The 18253-nt window shown below is 33.9% G+C and overlaps 2 protein-coding genes across 5 annotated transcripts in view; both read right to left on the bottom strand.

Moving 5' to 3' along the window:
* slc25a13 (solute carrier family 25 member 13) overlaps positions 1-8189 on the bottom strand; it is a 94799-nt gene extending 86610 nt beyond the window's left edge. For 2 of the 4 annotated variants that reach the window (XR_012395235.1, XM_073931920.1), the window contains exons 1-4: positions 8101-8189; positions 5885-5935; positions 5707-5761; positions 5059-5201 (exon numbers count right to left, since the gene is read on the bottom strand). Coding sequence is in view for 2 of the 4 variants with exons in the window: in XM_073931920.1 (XP_073788021.1) it covers positions 5059-5201; positions 5707-5718 (155 nt within the window). In the remaining 2 variants the exon portion in view is untranslated. The remainder of the gene's footprint in view (positions 1-5058; positions 5202-5706; positions 5762-5884; positions 5936-8100) is intronic. The other 2 variants (XR_012395234.1, XM_073931919.1) reach the window with 1 other exon arrangement.
* trioa (trio Rho guanine nucleotide exchange factor a) overlaps positions 1-18253 on the bottom strand; it is a 784286-nt gene that overhangs the window by 26971 nt on the left and 739062 nt on the right. The window lies entirely within an intron of this gene.

Genomic DNA, 18253 nt, shown 5'->3' on the forward strand with positions numbered 1-18253 from the left:
GTATGAGCTGTACTAATCGAAAGTGTTTTCAGTCGTTTTGGTGGAATACTTTGTGCAGCATCATGTATAATGTATTTTTTTCCTTGCACAAATTCCACTATTAAAAAAAAAAAGTTTAAAAAATAAGGTGGATTAATTCAAACAGATGTGTTAAACTTAAGCATTTGCAACCAATAAACAACTTCAGTGCTCACACCAAATCTGTCTTTAAAGAGTAATCAGTTACTGTGAAATACTTGAATTAAAATGAATAGAGTTTTAAAGCTCCTCTAAAGAAATTCAGAGCATTATTCAATGTGTTGATATAATTTCAAATGAAACAAAGACTGAAATCAAAAGCTGTCCCCGCCCTATTTAAAAACAAGCTTCATTTATATCAAATTTCAGCATTGAACTCCATTGAGCACCATTTAATACCTTTTGACAGTCTAATAGTAATGCTGAGCCTGTCTAACCACATCTAATCTCCTCCATATCGCTTTAAACAAAGCATTATGTGTCGAATTGAGATGAGACTGATACATTTTGTGATCTTTGCTGACTTAAACAGATGACCCACCATGTGCAAGAGCCTCTGGATTAGAGCAGACTGTGTCATCCACAGCGGTTTGTGTCTTAATTCACCCCAATGGAAAGCATAATCACACTAGCTATACTATTTACTTTGTGCCACTCACTATATAGAAAACAGTACGTGTGTGAATGAAATTTCAGATGCACATTTAGCATTCATTTATAGTTTAGGGAAAATGAGCACTACAGATCCTAGAAAGCATTTCAATGGACAATATCTGATGAGAAGCTAAAGGCATGGTTAACCCAAAAATTCATTCATTCATTAATTTTCTTGTCGGCTTAGTCCTTTTATTAATCCAGGGTCGCCACAGCGGAATGAACCGCCAACTTATTCAGCAAGTTTTTACGCAGCGGATGCCCTTCCAGCTGCAACCCAACTCTGGGAAACATCCACACACACATTCACACACACACTCATACACTACGGACAATTTAGCCTACCCAATTCACCTATACCGCATGTCTTTAGACTGTGGAGGAACCCGGAGCACCAGGAGGAAACCCACGCGAACGCAGGGAGAACATGCAAACTCCACACAGATACGCCAACTGAGCCGAGGCTTGAACCAGCGACCTTCTTGCTGTGAGGCGACAGCACTACCTACTGCGCCACTGCTAAGCCCAAATTAAAATTATTATTATTATTATTATTAATATTATTATTATTATTATTATTATTACTACTACTACTACTATTTACCCACCCCAAAGTGGTTCCAAACCTTTATGAGTTTCCTTATTATGTCAAACAAAAAAGAAGATATTTGAAGGAAGCAAAAAAAACTAGGGATGTCCCGATCAGGTTTTATGCCCTCGAGTCAGAATCATTTAATTTTGAGCGTCTACCGATACCGAAAGCCATTAAAATACTTCTATAATACAAAAAAATTAAGAAAAGCGAAGAAACAGGTCCAGGACGGTCCTTATATTTTATGTAATTTGTCTTCAGTCGGGTGTTTGTTTTTGAGGTGCCTTATAAGGCTTGTTGTGTTAAATGTAGCCTTCTCCTTTCCACCTTTTAGTTTACATATTTCAGTTTGATATGACTATGTTGTTGTCATCAACTTTATAATACCTCCAGACAGCAGACATACTCGCGCTTTCCAGTTCATGCTGCTTCTGTGTTCTACTTTGCCTGCATTTAACCAATAGCGTCTCTGCAACAAAGTGATGTCATGCCGCACGCGAGGCTGTTTCTCTGTAAAGTCAAGAATGAGGTCTAACTCTGTGCCACCGCATAACTATAGATGTGTTATAAAATTATGAGAATATATGAGCAATATCACACGAGTAGCAGTGCGATATGGCTGTATATCGGCACTGGTGGGAGGTGTGCGTTGGCACGAGGCCGCAGGCAGAGTGTCTTAGTGCACCCACCAGTGCCGATATACAGCCATATCGCACTGCTACGAGTGTGATTTTGCGTTTATACAACAGTTTGACGGCATAATTGTGTACATAAAAACAAAATCAAACATGGAGAGTCTCAAAAACCCTTTTGTATGAGCAACTACTTTCTTCAGGATTTAAATCATAAGCTGAAAGTTAAACAGTTGAGCGGGCATCTTTTAAACTTTAGATCTGTAGTGTCTGCTTTTTGCTGGCTGTATGTGGGCGGAGAGATACCAAAGAGCTTAGAATGACCAAGAGGCGACACTCTAGTGTAATTTGGGAAACAGCCACTAGAGGGCGCGGCGGCCATTTTGGAATGAAAACTTCAATAGAACAACAGCATATTATAAGTCTGATCAAAAGTGCTGATGATTGTGATAATAAGTGTTGTATTGTCGTCTTTCAGGCTGTATTTCAGCTTTAATGCGGTTTTTTAAACAAAATAAATAGAAAACAAAGCAGCTGCTTGCCATCGCGACAGTAATGAGATCCAATGGATGGCCGATCACTTTCACTCCAAAATGGCGGAATCCAGGGCTGTTGCTGGACGCTGCTGTTGCAATCGAACGTTCTATTGAGTGTCGCCTCTTGGTCATTCTAAGCTCTTTGGTAATACACAAAGGGTAAAGAGGCTGTAGAATTTCTAATATTGCAGAATATCGCAAGACTATCAGCCAATCAGATTTGAGAACCAGACAGAACTGTTGTATAAATATATATATTATCGAGTGCTGATCGGGAGGTAACGTTTCCGATCACGTGATTGGATCTGGACATCCCGAAAAAAACCATTAACTATTGACATCCATAGTACCAAATATTATAGCACTATATATTAACATGTTCCTTAATACTATATAAGTCGATGTTTACTAGTTTACAGCTTGCTTCATAATCAGTTGGGTGAAGCATCCCTTTAAGGGGCAGCTTACATGACAACGTTTTTAACTAAAAGTGAGAAATAAAAAAAAAATGTTTTGTCGTAAAATGTGTTTTAAGACTGAAAAGAGGATTTTTTTTTAAATGGCGTCATTGTCTTATGGTATCCAGTGTTTGGTATTTATGACTATATTTATTTATGTAGCACCGTGGTCCTACAAGACACAACACTGCACTGTATGTCCACACATGTAGTTCGAAAAACAATGACATCATGCATGTGCATGTTTGGGAGTAAAATGGGAGTGTAGATTAAAGGCAAACACAAACACACATTGTTCACCAGCAAACTAAATCCTCATTCACACTACAAGTGACTTGCAGCAGCAAAGCGACAAGCGACTGTTCATTTCAACAAAGAGCAAACGACTTCTGGTGACCTCAGTCTACATGAGCAACACTAACTGTTGGCGACACGACAGCGTTGAGAATGCTTTAACTTTATGCAAATGAAGAGCAACTTTCTTGAGCGACCATACACAATAAATGCTCTATATAAATACACATCACTTAGTTACGAGTATAAGCAACAATTCACATCATTTACTAAAGACTTATTACCTGCCTATAATTAAAATAGTAACTATATATTAACACTTATAAAGTATGATCTTATTCTACATCCCTACTACTACCTTATTAATTATTAATAGGCAGCTAATTAGTAGTATAACAAGCTAAATGTAGCTTATAGCTTAGCTAATGATTTGTTAATAGCAAGAATTGTACATTAAAATAAAGGGCCCTATCATACATCCGGCGCAGTGTGGCGCAAGGCGTGGCGCAGTAGTCTTTTGGTAGTTTCAGCTTGGCGCAAGAGTCGTTTTGAGGCGTTGCGCTACGCTCTTTAAATAGCAAATGCATTAGCGCTCATTTTTGCGTCCATAGGCGTTCTGGTCTAAAAAGGAAGGCGTTCTGGGGCGGACCGCTGGCGCGTTGCTATTTTTAGAATCTATAATAGATTTTTCATTAGACCAAAACTAACCCGGTCTAAACTCCGGCGCAGAGTTGCGCCTCGCTTACACACTGCTTAATACGCACAAGAGAGCAGTAGGCAAATATCTTTACATATGAAAAAATGTAAATATTAAAAATATATATATTATATAATAAGAATAGATATAGGATATAAATATAAAGGATTAAAATATTACAAAACATATTATTTTCTAGCCTACATAAATATAAAAAAAAACATTGCTTTTATGTCTTCTTCATCTCGGGAGACTTTTTCAGTTCATTCATAACAATTTGCTTTTGTATAATGTTATTATTATTAGCAGTATTATTTATTATATCCATATTTATATTTGTTTTATTGAAAACAAGCTTAGATTTGCCCACCTGTTAGGTTTTAGACCATATGGGGCACAGCATGTGTTTTAGGATATAACTCAGGTTTTTGAACACACTTTGTTGTTATTATTCATTTATTCGTTTGCTGGAAATTAGAACTGAATTTAGAAATAGTTTTGAAACGAATATTTGCGCTTAACAAACAAAAGTATTTATTTATAGACTAATTGATGTCTGTGCGTAAAGGTTTCCCTATCCAAGAGCGAAAGTGAAAGTGATCCATTATCTCTCATTCTCACGCAGTAGATGCTATGTTTAACAGTTTTCTGTTAAAAAAATTTTAACTGTTTGCTTGTGAAATGTTCTTTTTTTCCACTTAGACTTACTTTGCGTCCTGTAAATGGCGAATGCGCTCTTGGCGCGACCCAGCTGGGTCTTAAAGGTAATGGGAGATAAGATTCTAATTGGTTTATTCTCAAAACACACCTATAACTCATTAAGAAAATAAACTCAACCCTTTTAGAACATGCGCCGCGGTGCAAGGCAGATTTCCCGTCCTTAAATTAGCAAAAATGCGTCCTGACATGCCCTAAAAGCGTTTGCGCCCTGCGTTTTGCGCTCTGCGCATGGACTGTCAAAATAGAGCCCATAGTGTGACCCCCATTTTTCGATACATTGTTGTCGTGTAAACATATAGTGTAAGTGCAGAGTGATGTCATCAAAATCACTGATCCATAATGCTTAAAGTGAAAGATTGTACATTTTGAAATATGCATGTATTTTCTAAAGATTTTTTTTTAAATATGGTATTCAAATTAAAATGCACTCAAAAAAATTGTAAAAATGAATACTAACCCATCTTTGGTTTGGTCCAAAACACCTGTCAGTAGAACGGCGGAATCCTTGGAAAGCCAAATGTCTGTTTGCGCATGGAGAAATTTGAAGACAAAGTCCTCTGGGGACATGTAGCGCTCTCCATTCTTCTCCACACTGGCATACTGTGAAGGGAAAAAAAACTGGCTAATATCACGCATGCTGATGCCACAGCAATATAAAATAAATTGTAGATATAAAGTACAATTCTGTAATCGATACACTCTTTTGCCATAAAACCTCAAACTTGAAGCTGTCGTTGAAATAGTCACTTGATACAGTACAATGCGGTATTCCATCAATATTATAAGCATGGCCATATAGATTTTAATTAAATACATATATGGCACAGTTCAAATAGCAATAATAAATTTTACTACTAAACCACAAAACAAAATAATCAAAGAAATATGTATCTTTCATCACAGTTAATGAGCAATAATAAACAAACAGAGTCTATTTAATCCAGATATCAGAAGGCAAGGCAGATTATTATATTAAATATATGGAGCTTGTGTTAGTTTGTTGAACGTTTGCTGTAAGATTAATTCGCGATGTGGCTTAAAATAAGTAATTCATGCAAGTTTTCTACTGTTCTTTAAAGGAACTCGCATATCCATGTGAACTTACTATGAGTTCCATACAGTGCTCGGTGCATTTTTAAATTAATCCTCAGGTTTTCTTTCTGTAATGAGAAATTTATTAAAGGGTTACATCAGATATCTCATTGACACCAGTGTTTAGACGTTGCGCTACAGCTCCCGTCACTTCATTTCCAGACTCTCAGAGGGGATAATCGGTTACATACCTTTAAGAAAATGAACTTGAGCTCTGCTGGATCGGCCCTCTTTATCATTACCTGCAGGCATAAACACACAGTCACATACATATATCCTGGATCTAAGTGTATGAGGCAAAAGTAGTGAACCTTTCTGTGTCTGTATCATTTTAAATGGACAAAATGAATAATATTATATTCTATAAAATTAGAAACCATATTAAATGCAAAGTAAAGTGTCTACTTTAATGTTTCAAAGAATCTGCCTATACAGAAATCTGCAGACTGTTTAGCCCAACAGTCTATTTACTTATTTAAATGTGTGCAATATACATTTATTCAGTTTTAATATTTATTTCAGTAATTTAATTAAATAATATGCAAATGTTCATATGATTAATTTAAATATTTTACTATTTATAGTTTAATATTTTAGTATATGATCACATTATATAATTATATATATATATATATATATATATATATATATATATATATATATATATATATATATATATATATATATATATATATATATATATATATATAAAATTATATAATGTGATCATATACTAAAATATTAAACTATATAAAAGCAATATAAAGTGTCTACTTTAATGTTTCAAATTACTTACTTGGCCCAGACAGAATCTGAGTACATAGAAATCCACAGCTTTTTTTGCCCATCATTGAGTTTTTTATATGCAAATGTTAAATCATTTATTTACAAAACAGTTTGTAAAGTATTATTTTCTAATATTTAGATTTATTTGTTAGTAAATATATATGATTGTATAACCACTGCAAACTTTTACAAAGTTTTACTTTACAAAGTTTTTCCTTCCTGCATTGTAAACCTTAAATAAAAACTTATAAAGTTTTATTTCTAATTTCATATATTACGTTTTTAGTTTCTATACTCTCAAAATCATTCTGCAGAAATAGCAAAAATTACCACAGATTCTGTCTGACCCTAATTATGGCTATATAAAAGTTAAAATATGGGTGAAACAATCAATTGTCATTCACAGAAACAGATACATTTATGTAAAATATTTAACTTATAAAAACATCTTACTGACAAATAGGTAAACCCTAATGGTTTGAAGAATGAAAGTATTGAGATTTAAAAATTGCTTATTAATGTTGTGGAGATGCTTAAAAAATATATCATCCAAAAATGAAAAAAAAAACATATTTAATAAGGCATTTAGCTGGCATTGTGGTCCTTGGTGATATAAAAAATGGTAATAACAGTCTGAATAAAGTTCAGTTTCTCTAACAGACTTATCCTTTCGCTTCATTGAGACCTCAAGACCTCACTGCATTGCCAGGAGTTTTCTATTTCTTTGTCTGAATATTTTGTGTTGACTCAAATTGCTGGTAGCCTTAAAATGCATTACGTAACTTACAAAGGAACAAAGTTTCAGCTAAAAATCTTCTTTAATGTTCTATAAAAAAAAATAAAAATGATGGAAAGGGAACAAGTCAATTAACTACAAATATACAGATTTAAGTGACTTACCACTAAATATAGTTTTAATTTGTGCTTAAAAATTATTCTAATAAACATGTCTAACAAGATTTTTGAGTATAGTCCTTTTACAGTGAATTTACAATTTACAGTTCTCTTTTAAATAGGCATCTTCTGAAAATTGTGGTAAAAAATTACATGATGGTATAAAAAATATATATTATATAATAAAGCTGTGTGACACTTTTTTATGCTTGAAAACCTCTTTTATCCACCCATATTCATTAGGCCAATATTTAGAATAAAGTGTTTTTATGGTAAAGTGTCGTTTTTTATGATAGTCCACCAAATAATCACATGAATATTGATGATGGAATTAAACCATCTTATTTCTAGGCAACCACTTGTAATGTCAAGCTCTTTTCAGGAGTGCTTAGCATCCCACAGACCCCCTGACACTCTTTCAGACACTCTAGCAGACTCTGGACAGTCTGTCTACAGGGGTTTGCTCCTTCATTCGAGCTTTCTGGAGAGCTCTTATGTCTCAATGTCATTGACAGACGCTAACATTCACCCAGGACATTAGCAGGCTAACTAGCTGCATCACACCGGCGGCTATTGAGTACTGAAGGTTATCAGTTAATCTCCGCCACGTTCCTTCAGTGTTCTGCGATGGTGGTTTTTTTGTATTTATATACACGCAATGCTTCACTATCAGACACTGAGGACTGTTCGTTTTTGGAAAGTGTTGTTTTGTGAGAATAGCGCTTACCTTTGCTGCCATGCTCAGCTAGCGCTCAACTACAGCCACAGGGAAAGCTCGAGCTTGATGACGTTTCCATGGAGATCACGTGCGGCTCTGTTGATCGCGGAGGAAAAGCGGATAATAAACACTCGAGTTCGCTTCTTTGATGCTCATTTGAACATACAGGTTATTATTAATCTAACGTTAAAAGTTTGATTGAATTTTTAAAGCAGAGTAGTTTGTTTTAAGATTTCTTGTTTGAAAATACGAAAAATAGGTGTTCATCTACTTTATTCCAACATAAAAAAATATTGAGGTAATTTACAGTAAAAACTAGGCTATGGGTTTTTTAAGCCACTATATTAAAATATAATCAATAATTGTTGTTGTAATAATATGACAACTCTAGTAGTATAAAAAATTACCCAATACTGTAGTTTTTTATAACTCCATAGGCCATAGGTCATTATTCTACAATACATCACAGTTTACTGTAGTAAACCTAAAGTACTACAGTTTATATTACAGTTTATTAATTCACTATAGTTAATATAGAATGCTGTGGTATTCATTAACATAGGGTTAAATGGTTAAAAATGGTTCAAACACACTAGGCTACAGTGTTTATTGTAAATTGCTATGTAATTTTTTCAGGTGGTTTTAATATTTCAAACAAAACATTTATGGTATCACTTTATAAAAGGATTTATTAGCAAAAACAGATAACATTTAATAGTTTTCCCTAAATCATGTTTTCATTGTGGGTGGCATGGTAGCTCAGTGGTTAGTGTCATTACAGCAAGAAGGTTGATGGTTTGAATCAAGTTTGCACTCCCCCTGTTTGTGAGGGTTTCCTCTGGGTGCTCTGGTTTCCCCTACAATCCAAAGACATGCGCTATAGGTGATTTGGGTGAACAAAATTGGCCATAGTGTATGTGTGTGTGTGAATGAGTTAGAATGAGTTTGTACGGCTGGAAGGGCATCGCTGCATAGCAGAATAGTTGGTGGTTCATTCCGCTGTGACTAAATAAGGGACTAAGCTGAAGGAAAATGAATGAATGAATGAATGTTTTACTGCACTGACGAGACATTTTTTTGCTATTTCTGCAGTGAATTTTGTAAAAAAAAAAAAAAAATTTAAATCTGCAGATTTATCTGAAATGATTTGTGGGAGTATCATAACTAAAAACTCAATATATTAAATTAAAAATCGACAATGCAAAACCAATTAGATCCGCTTATTTGGTAAACAAAGCAAGTCTCTCGTATAATATCTTTACTAAAAGACAGAAAATTACTTTACAAACTGTATTTATAAATAAATCATGAACATTTTCATATTTTCTTCAATAATATTACTGAAATTAATTATACACACTTATTGATTATACAATTGATATTTATGCTATATATTTACACACATGTACACAAGTAAATAAATAGACTCAATGATGTGCTAAAAATCTGCGGAAATATGTGGATTTCTGCGCGTGCAGATTCCTTATGGCAATAAATAAACAAATTAAGAAAATTTGAACAACTATATAATCTGTCAAAATCAAATTAACTCGTTATATGTGTCTATAAAATATTTTCTTTTTATTTGGTGTAATTGAAAATCTAAATATCTCATTCTAAAAATCTAAATATGTATGGAAACAAGTCTGAAAAAACATGGTTTGCAAAAATAAATAAATAAAAATATTAGTAGTTGTTATAGAGTTTGTTATATCCTGTAGATTATATATTTTTTAAAATAATAAATAATAAAACTTTTATTAAAATGATGCTTACAGACATGTATATATTCATTTTCAGGAATTTACAATATGTGTTAGAATAAGAGTTAAGAATGAGTAATCAATATTTGATAAAGATATTTATTTTAGCAGTTTTTGATTTGTTTAAATCTAAAATGTTCCTATGTAATGTTATCTAAAACAGTGATCCATTCATTCATTCATTTTCCTTCGGCTTAGTCCCTTTATTTATCAGGGGTCACCACAGCAGAATGAAGGTCCAACTTATCCAGCACATGTTTTCTGCAGCGGATACCCTTCCTGCTGCAACTCAGTACTGGGAAACACCCATACACTCACACGTTCCTACACATACACGCTCATACGCTACGGCCTATTTTGTTTATTTAATTCACCTATAGCGCATGTCTTTGGATTGTGGGAAAAACTGGAGCACCAGGAGGAAACCCACGCCAACATGGGGGGAACATGCAAACTCCACACAGAAATGCCAACAGGCCCTGCCGGTACTTGAACCAGCAACGTTCTTTCTGTGAGACGACAGTGCTAACCATGAGCCACCGTGTTGCCAACAGTGATCCAATTATAGCAGAATGAAATACAAGTGCCTATAGAATTTAGAAAACCTTGCTAAGAGTAACGTTTGGAGATATTTATGATGGTTTTAAGTCAAAAAAAATTCTAAATAAAGAAAAACTATTAACATTTAAACTTTTATTTCATCCTGAAAACAAAACAAGTCTGAATTCTTTCTCTCATCATATAAGCCTTTTTATTCAGACATCAACTGTTGAACCAAGAAGGAGCAACGGTTATCATTTGCTTCGGTGTAAAAAACAATTTAGAGGAGGAAAAGGTCTCTGCCGGGGGAACGGTCTTCAAAAATAAACTGCACTTTGAGCTCAAAATAATTCAAAGTGTTTTCTGCTGGTTTCTGGGATTCTTGAAGAACCAGTAGGAACCAGTAGTATTTTTCACAGCAGGTTTTCTGCAGCACTCAAATGGGCCTCACTGGAGAGATTCTCCTCCACAGCACCTGCTCCATTCTTTATTCAGAGTTAAGATGGTTTATAATGTGATGCATTGTGTTAATATTTCAGTTGGTAAGTGACAGATAAGGAAAGTAACAGGATTCATGCGTCTTATGTGCATATTTAAAATACAAACTACAAGTATTTTTAAATAGGTTGTATTCAGTTCAATTCCTTTATTTCTATAGCGCTTTTACAATGTAGATAGTTTCAAAGCAGCTTAACATAGAAGATCTAGTAAATTAAATCTGTGTCAGTTTTGAAGTTCAGTTTAGTTCAGTTCAGTGTGGTGTAATTTTCACTGCTGAAAGTCCAAACACTGAAGAGCAAATCCATCAATGCACAGCTCAACAAGCCCCAAATCAACCAAGCCAGTGACGAGGAACAAAACTTCACCAATTGACTAAAGTGAAGGGGAAAAATTGTGAGAGAAACTAGGCTCAAGTCAAACGTCTTGTGCAGAGCTGCAGTCTCAGGGCCAGGGCCTGGAGAACACTGGACGTATATCGTGGAGAAGCTGCAGGTGTGAGTAGGTCATCGGCGGGTGTACAGGCTTGACCATGGGAATATCTGCTCAGCATACAGCCTGGTCCAGGATTATGGAGACCTCAGGATATTTTAAATGATCCGAATGATTCATTGGAATATTAATGGGGTTTATTTTATTTGCAATTTATGTAAACAACAAGTGCAGATTCTCTGACTTTTTAGAACAAAAAAAAATTTATAATACAAATTGGGGAAATGAAAAAACACTTTTTGCAAGAAAATACAAAGATAATTTTGTTTATAAATATGAAAAAGAATTTTTAAACTATGTACCTGGGAATTTATTCTTCAAAAATACCAAAAAATGATGCATATCTTTTGAATACACTACTAACAACAAGCAAAAAGGCCATTACAAAGAAATGGCTCAAGGAAGATCCTCCATCAGTAGGTGAATGGCATGATATTGTAAAAGAGGTGCATGATATGGAAGTACTGACACTTTCCTTGAGACAACAAGCCTATTACATTTCTGCATGAGAAGAAATGTAATGTTTTAATTTTACTGTGGTGCTTTTATTAATATATATCTGTAGCATGTTAAGCTTTGATATGTAACCCTTAACAAAATTTTATATAGCAACATTTTATCAGCCATGATATACAAAATAAGATTGTGCTCAGTGACCTTTGACACTTGTATTGTATGTCTTTTTTGTTTCCATGTTCTTTTAAAAAAGTTTTTTTTTTTCATTTATTTATTATTTATTTATTTATTTTTGTTTTGTTTTAGACTGGTTTGAAATCAATAAAATTATAAAATATGAAAAAGGATATAAAATCACAATGCAGGTTGTGTGCAAAAAAAATATTAATAGCTTGTAAAACTTTAACATCTAAACTGCAAAAGCATCCTAAAGTACAGTTCTGCTGATACGTTTACATGCCTCCTGCATATAATAAAAAAATGTTAATAATTTTACCAAAATTAGAAGTAAAAAAAATGTATGTTATTTTTTTTTTGAATTAGTGCTGTTCTGAATCATCTGCTCTATATGTTTGGATACAAAACTTTACAAAATAATAACAACTGAATATAATAAACACTGAATTTATAAAAAAATTGTCCTATTCAAAAACATTTCATTTTCCTTCATCTTAGTCCCTTTATTCATCAAAGATCACCACAGCGGAATGAACCGCCAGCTTATCCAGCATATGTTTTAAGCAGTGGATGCCCTTCCAGCCGCAACCCAGTGCTAGGAAACACCAATACACACTCATTCACACTGATTCACACACATACACTATGGCCAATTTAGTTTACTCAATTCCCCTATCGCGCATGTCTTTGGACTGTGGGGAAAACCACCTGGAGGATATCCACACCAACACAGGAAGAACATGCCAACTCCACACAGAAATTGCAACTGACCCAGCCGGGACTCGAACCAGTGACTTTTTTTGCTGTGAGGCGACAGTGCTAACCGCTGAGCCGTGTCACCCTATTCAAAAACATACATGATCCATTTGTGATGGTTGTTTATGAGTCCCTTGTTTGTCTTGAACCCACTGTTCTTCAGAAAAACCCTCCAGGTCCAGCACATTCTCTGGCTTTCTCATTTCTTCTGCATATTTGAGCCCTTTCCAACAGTGGCGGAATGATTTGAGGCTCAACTTTCAGACTATGAACAACTAATGGACTTGAAGATCCTCAAGGAGAGTATACACAAAAAGTACTGTATGTATACATAGGGAGTATGTAAAAAATGCTGGATTACACACAACTTTTTTATATTGTCCTGAAACAAAGATTAAGTTTTTTAATTCTTAACATGCATTCATTATATGTATGGAATGGCTTTTCAGAAAGTGTGCATGAACGTCACATCATTTTGATTTACTCATCAAAAACAAAAAAAAAGCTGTCTTGATTTTCATCACAAGCTGTTCACACAAATGACGCTTGTTTTCTGCTGAACACAAAAGAAAATATTTTGAAGAATGTTAGAAACCAATAGACATTAACATTGCAGGAAAAACAATACCCTAACCTGATTTCACCTAGTAGGACAAGTTCCTGGATTAACATCTATGTTGATCTTGGAACAACATTCCAATTAGCCAATCAGAATTAAGGGATACGTTTACCATTTAGACCAGGGCTCACCAACATGATGCCCACGGGCACCAGGTGCCCACGAGGATTACATGAGTTGCCCATGCACAGGCCTGTTCTAAAAATAGCTCACCATTGAACAACATACCAGTAGGCTGAATCTAGTATTTTTTTTTTAGCTATTCTTTTTAAATCACACCTATTGGTGTAAAATTTGTTAATGACATTAAGGTGTATATATAAAAAACTAAAACTATTTCAGACAAATAAAGTGTTGCATATTGATATTTCTGTTTCTTACCGTTAAATCATTGTTGAGAACTATTGTGAGAAATCATAAACATGATCAGTGTCTCTTCACATAGATGAATATCAATAATCTTTAATAATAACAACAAATAATTAAAATTAAATTGAGAAAAATTGTTATTTAAGAAGTGTGTATCAAACTGGTAGCCCTTCACAATAATTGCTACCCAATAAGTAGCTCTCAGTTTCAAAAAGGTTGGTGACCCCTGATTTAGACTTGCGATTAAGTTTATGCACTTCTATATGATTGTTATCCAACTAATATTCCCTTCTGATTTTGGGAATAATTTACAGTTATTGTTGGGTTTAATGGTAGGGAATAGGTCTGGATTATATTTTCAAACAAAAATGATGTTCCAGGATCAACATAGATGGTAATCCAGGATTGCATAGTACTTGGCAAAATCTAAAAACTATAGGAGTCAGCTTGCAATATTCTTCAAATTATGTCATATAGACGGTGGATTGTGAATAAAAAGAATTATGAGTGACCTGTATCCCATTAAGCAAGCCACAAAAAGTCATATATTTTACAGCTTAAACTATAGCTGATATATCTCATATACTAAATAATGAAGAAAACCGTGCTTCAACTATACCCAGTTGTTGGATTTGTTGCCAAACCATGAGACCTTTGACACGTCTTGACCAGGGTCACATTCTGCCTCTCCTGGGACAAACACATCTTTGAAGAAAAAGGCTGGAAAGGCGGACGGACATCTTGAGGCAAAATCCCCCAATTTTCAGTTGTCTAAACTAAGAGTTTTAAAAATAGAACTACGTATAAACAAACGATTGTAGCACTTTGTTGCTCTTTACCGCTGGAGTGTCTCTAATAATGGTCAGCGTCTGGGGACTCGGAGGTCTCTAAAGGTTAAATACCTTCTGTTTTAAGTAACAGAGGCATAGAGATGTGGTTTACAAAGTTGTGTCTACTTGAGATGTTGACAATTTAATTATAGTCTTTCAAGTGCTGATGAGAATGACTGACATTATTGAACTTCTTGAGCTTCCCTGACTTATTTAAGCTCTGTTTCTGGTTCCTAAAATTAAAATTAAATAAAATTAAATAAAATTAAAATAATTTAAATTAAATAAATAATTAAATTAAATTATTTTTTAATTAAGTTTAATTGATTTAAATAAATTAAATTCCTGAAAACTAAACATTGCATTGGGTGTCCAAGTATTTATTTATTTGTTTGTTCGTATGTGGCTTGGTTTGGTTGACAATTTGCTACATTTAAGGTATAGCACAGAACTGAATTTGTACAAATAATTTATTTTGTAAATTTATAAATACATTAGCTATTCAAAACATTTCTAATTCAGGAGGTTACATATGTAAATAAATTATGGAATTTAAATATGTAAATAAATTAATAAAAAAATAATTTTATTTAATTTAATTTTATTTTATTTTATTTTATTTAATTTTGGAATATATTGATGGTTACATATGTAAATAAATAATGGAATTTAAATATGTAAACAAATTAATAGAAATGTATTTTAATTTAATTTAAGTTAATTTAATATAATTTAGGAGTATATTGATGGTTACATATGTAAATAAATAATGCAATTTAAATATGTAAATAAATAAATAAATAAATATTTTTAAAAATGAATTTAATTTAATTTAATTTAGGAGTAAATTGATGGTTACATATGTAAAAATAAATAATGTGATTTAAATATGTAAACAAATAAATAAAAATAAAAATTGTAATTTAATTTAATTTAGGAGTATATTGATGGTTACATATGTAAATAAATAATGCAATTTAAATATGTAAACAAATAAATAAATATAAAAATTTAATTTAATTTAATTTAAATTTTCAGGAATATATTGATGGCAATTTAAACTTATGTTATTGCAAATACACATACACTTTGAATACTAGCAGTACAAAAACAGTGCAATTGTTTGTTATTTATTTTATTCAACATGTTAAATGAAAAATTACTTTGCTATTGCATTCTTACATTCACTTTTTTTCTTTGTATGTCTTTACAGTTTCCTCTTATCTTTGTTTTGGAAAAATGTCAAAGTGAATCAGAAGGCAATCAGATGGTACATAGATGAAATCCCCTGACAAAAGCCACATGAGCATTATGGGCCTTGACAGATACAAAAATAAATCTGTCTGAACAACATCCCACCAACTTGGTAAGTCTGGATAAATTCAATGTGCAAAACAATAAAGAGCTCTGACAGTAGTCCCGTAAATGAACATGGACAAATCAGCTGCAAGACTTTAAACTTGAACTACAAGAAAAGCCTGAGGTGTTTATTTAAATCTAGGTTGCTCTTGCAGAATAATTCCTGACAGGATTAACATGTAGTACAAAGACTGAAGAGTGTATTCTGCAAAAAATATTCGCCAAGATGTGCATTATCCTGCTTATTACATGGAAACCTGCTAAACGAAACAGTTAGACTCACAGCATTAATCTGAGCTGTATTATTTTATTAACACTTTAATCAAATGTAAAACTGACAGAAACAAAAATGGCTAAATGCAGCTTACACTATCTTGAGTTAAATATAACTTAGTCGAAAGATGGTGCCAAACATTTAAGAACCGTGGAAATATGAATCAACCAAAAGTTGAGATGATTAAAAATACCTGTATGAGCCTGTGTTATTATTAATTTTAGCAATTGTTATCTGGGAATAACACATCTTGGAATATCATGATTGACCAATCAGAATCAAGTATTTTAGAGAGATTTAAATATATCACTAAAAATTAATAACTGATAATATAGCAGTTCACTACAGTGACCTCTACTAATATTGGCACTCTTGAGCAAAGAAGTTTATCATTTATGAAATGACGTCAAGGTATCCACAATCCTGGACCAGGCCGTATCCAGAGCTGATGCTGTGGTGGTCATGGAGGGGTGAAGAGCATCAGACTCATGTGATTCCTGAAAGACCACAGTGACGGATGAGTTCGCGCATTGATCATGTGAGGCAACCTGAACACCCGCCGGTGTATAATAATAATAATTCTGACTTCAACTGTATATTTTTTTATCATCAATTTCCTGTATAGTCACTCACACTGTAAAAAAAACTGCCTTTTTAGTTGAAACAAACTTAAATGAGTCAAACTGACAAAATTAATTTGTAATTAAACTTTGCTTAGCTACAATAAATGTAGCTGACACCTGATTAACTTATTAAATTAAGTAACATAAAAGCATGTTGTCATTTGTTGTGAAGGTGTACTACAAAATATAAATAAGAACATCCTATAAGAAATAATGTAATAATTATGAAGTTATTTATGTTCCTCGCATGTATTCATAGGGTTGCAATGATTGTGGCACATATATATATTTGACTAAAATAATTCATTAATTCATATATTTTCCTTCAGCTTAGTCCCTTTATTCATCAGGGGTGGCCACAGTGGAACTTATCCAGCATATGTTTTACACAGTGGATGCCCTTCCAGCTGCAACCCTATTCTGGGAAATATCCATACACACTCATTCACACAAATACACTACGGCCAATTTAGTTTATTCAATTCCCCTATGGACTGTGGGGGAAACCGCAGCAGCTGGAGGAAACTTACACTAACATGCAAACTCCACACAGAAACACCAAATGACCCAGCCAGGATTCAAACCAGCGAACTTCTTGCTGTGCAGTGACAATGCTAACCACTGAGCCACTGTGTTGCCCCTTGAAATATTTGTTTTGTAATAAAACTGTACTGTATTCGTAGTTTATTTTGTTAATATTTGGAGCAAACGTTAAACAACAAAGACTTTTTCACACCCGTCTTTGCTCATTTTTGTCAATATTATTAATACTTTCACTTCTTTTACACTGATCTGACTCACTCTGCTTTGCACAAGCTTCACGGAGGCTTCTGGATGAATCTGTTTAACATCTTTCAGTTCAAATGAGAGACTACACTAAACATGCTTTGGGGCATCTGGGATGGGCTGAAATTGCCCCTCTGGAGGGACGGGCGGATGCGCCGGGGCAGTTTGAGAAGGTCCAGGCAAGCAGGCTTTAGCCATTTCCAAAAACAAGAGCCCACACTCAGACCTGCAACCTGAGAGGACGAAGGGAACCCCTCGGCTTAAATGAATCCAGATGCGGCCCACAAACACCGGGCTGCACACTTGGACCTCAGACTCCTGCTCTTTCTCATCGCTGCTGATCATAGGGGCTGTTCGGCAAGCATTGTGGGAGGGAAATTATCAGCCTCGTTCGTCTTTGAACAAAACAAGAACAGCAGAAAATCTTTAAGTCTTTTCCTCTTCCTTCTCCCGAGGACATACCACCTGGCCACAAATCCAGATACACGGGCCAAAGTGCTGGAAATCTGGAAAGTTGTTGGAAAATTCTGATGCATGTTACAAATAACGGACATTTTAATTCATATAGTTAAGCAATATTTAAGAATTTTCTGGTCGTGCTGAATTGCATTAGTTGTTAG

Source organism: Danio rerio, chromosome 19, assembly GCF_049306965.1.
Source record: "Danio rerio strain Tuebingen ecotype United States chromosome 19, GRCz12tu, whole genome shotgun sequence".
NCBI classification, from domain to species: domain Eukaryota; kingdom Metazoa; phylum Chordata; class Actinopteri; order Cypriniformes; family Danionidae; genus Danio; species Danio rerio.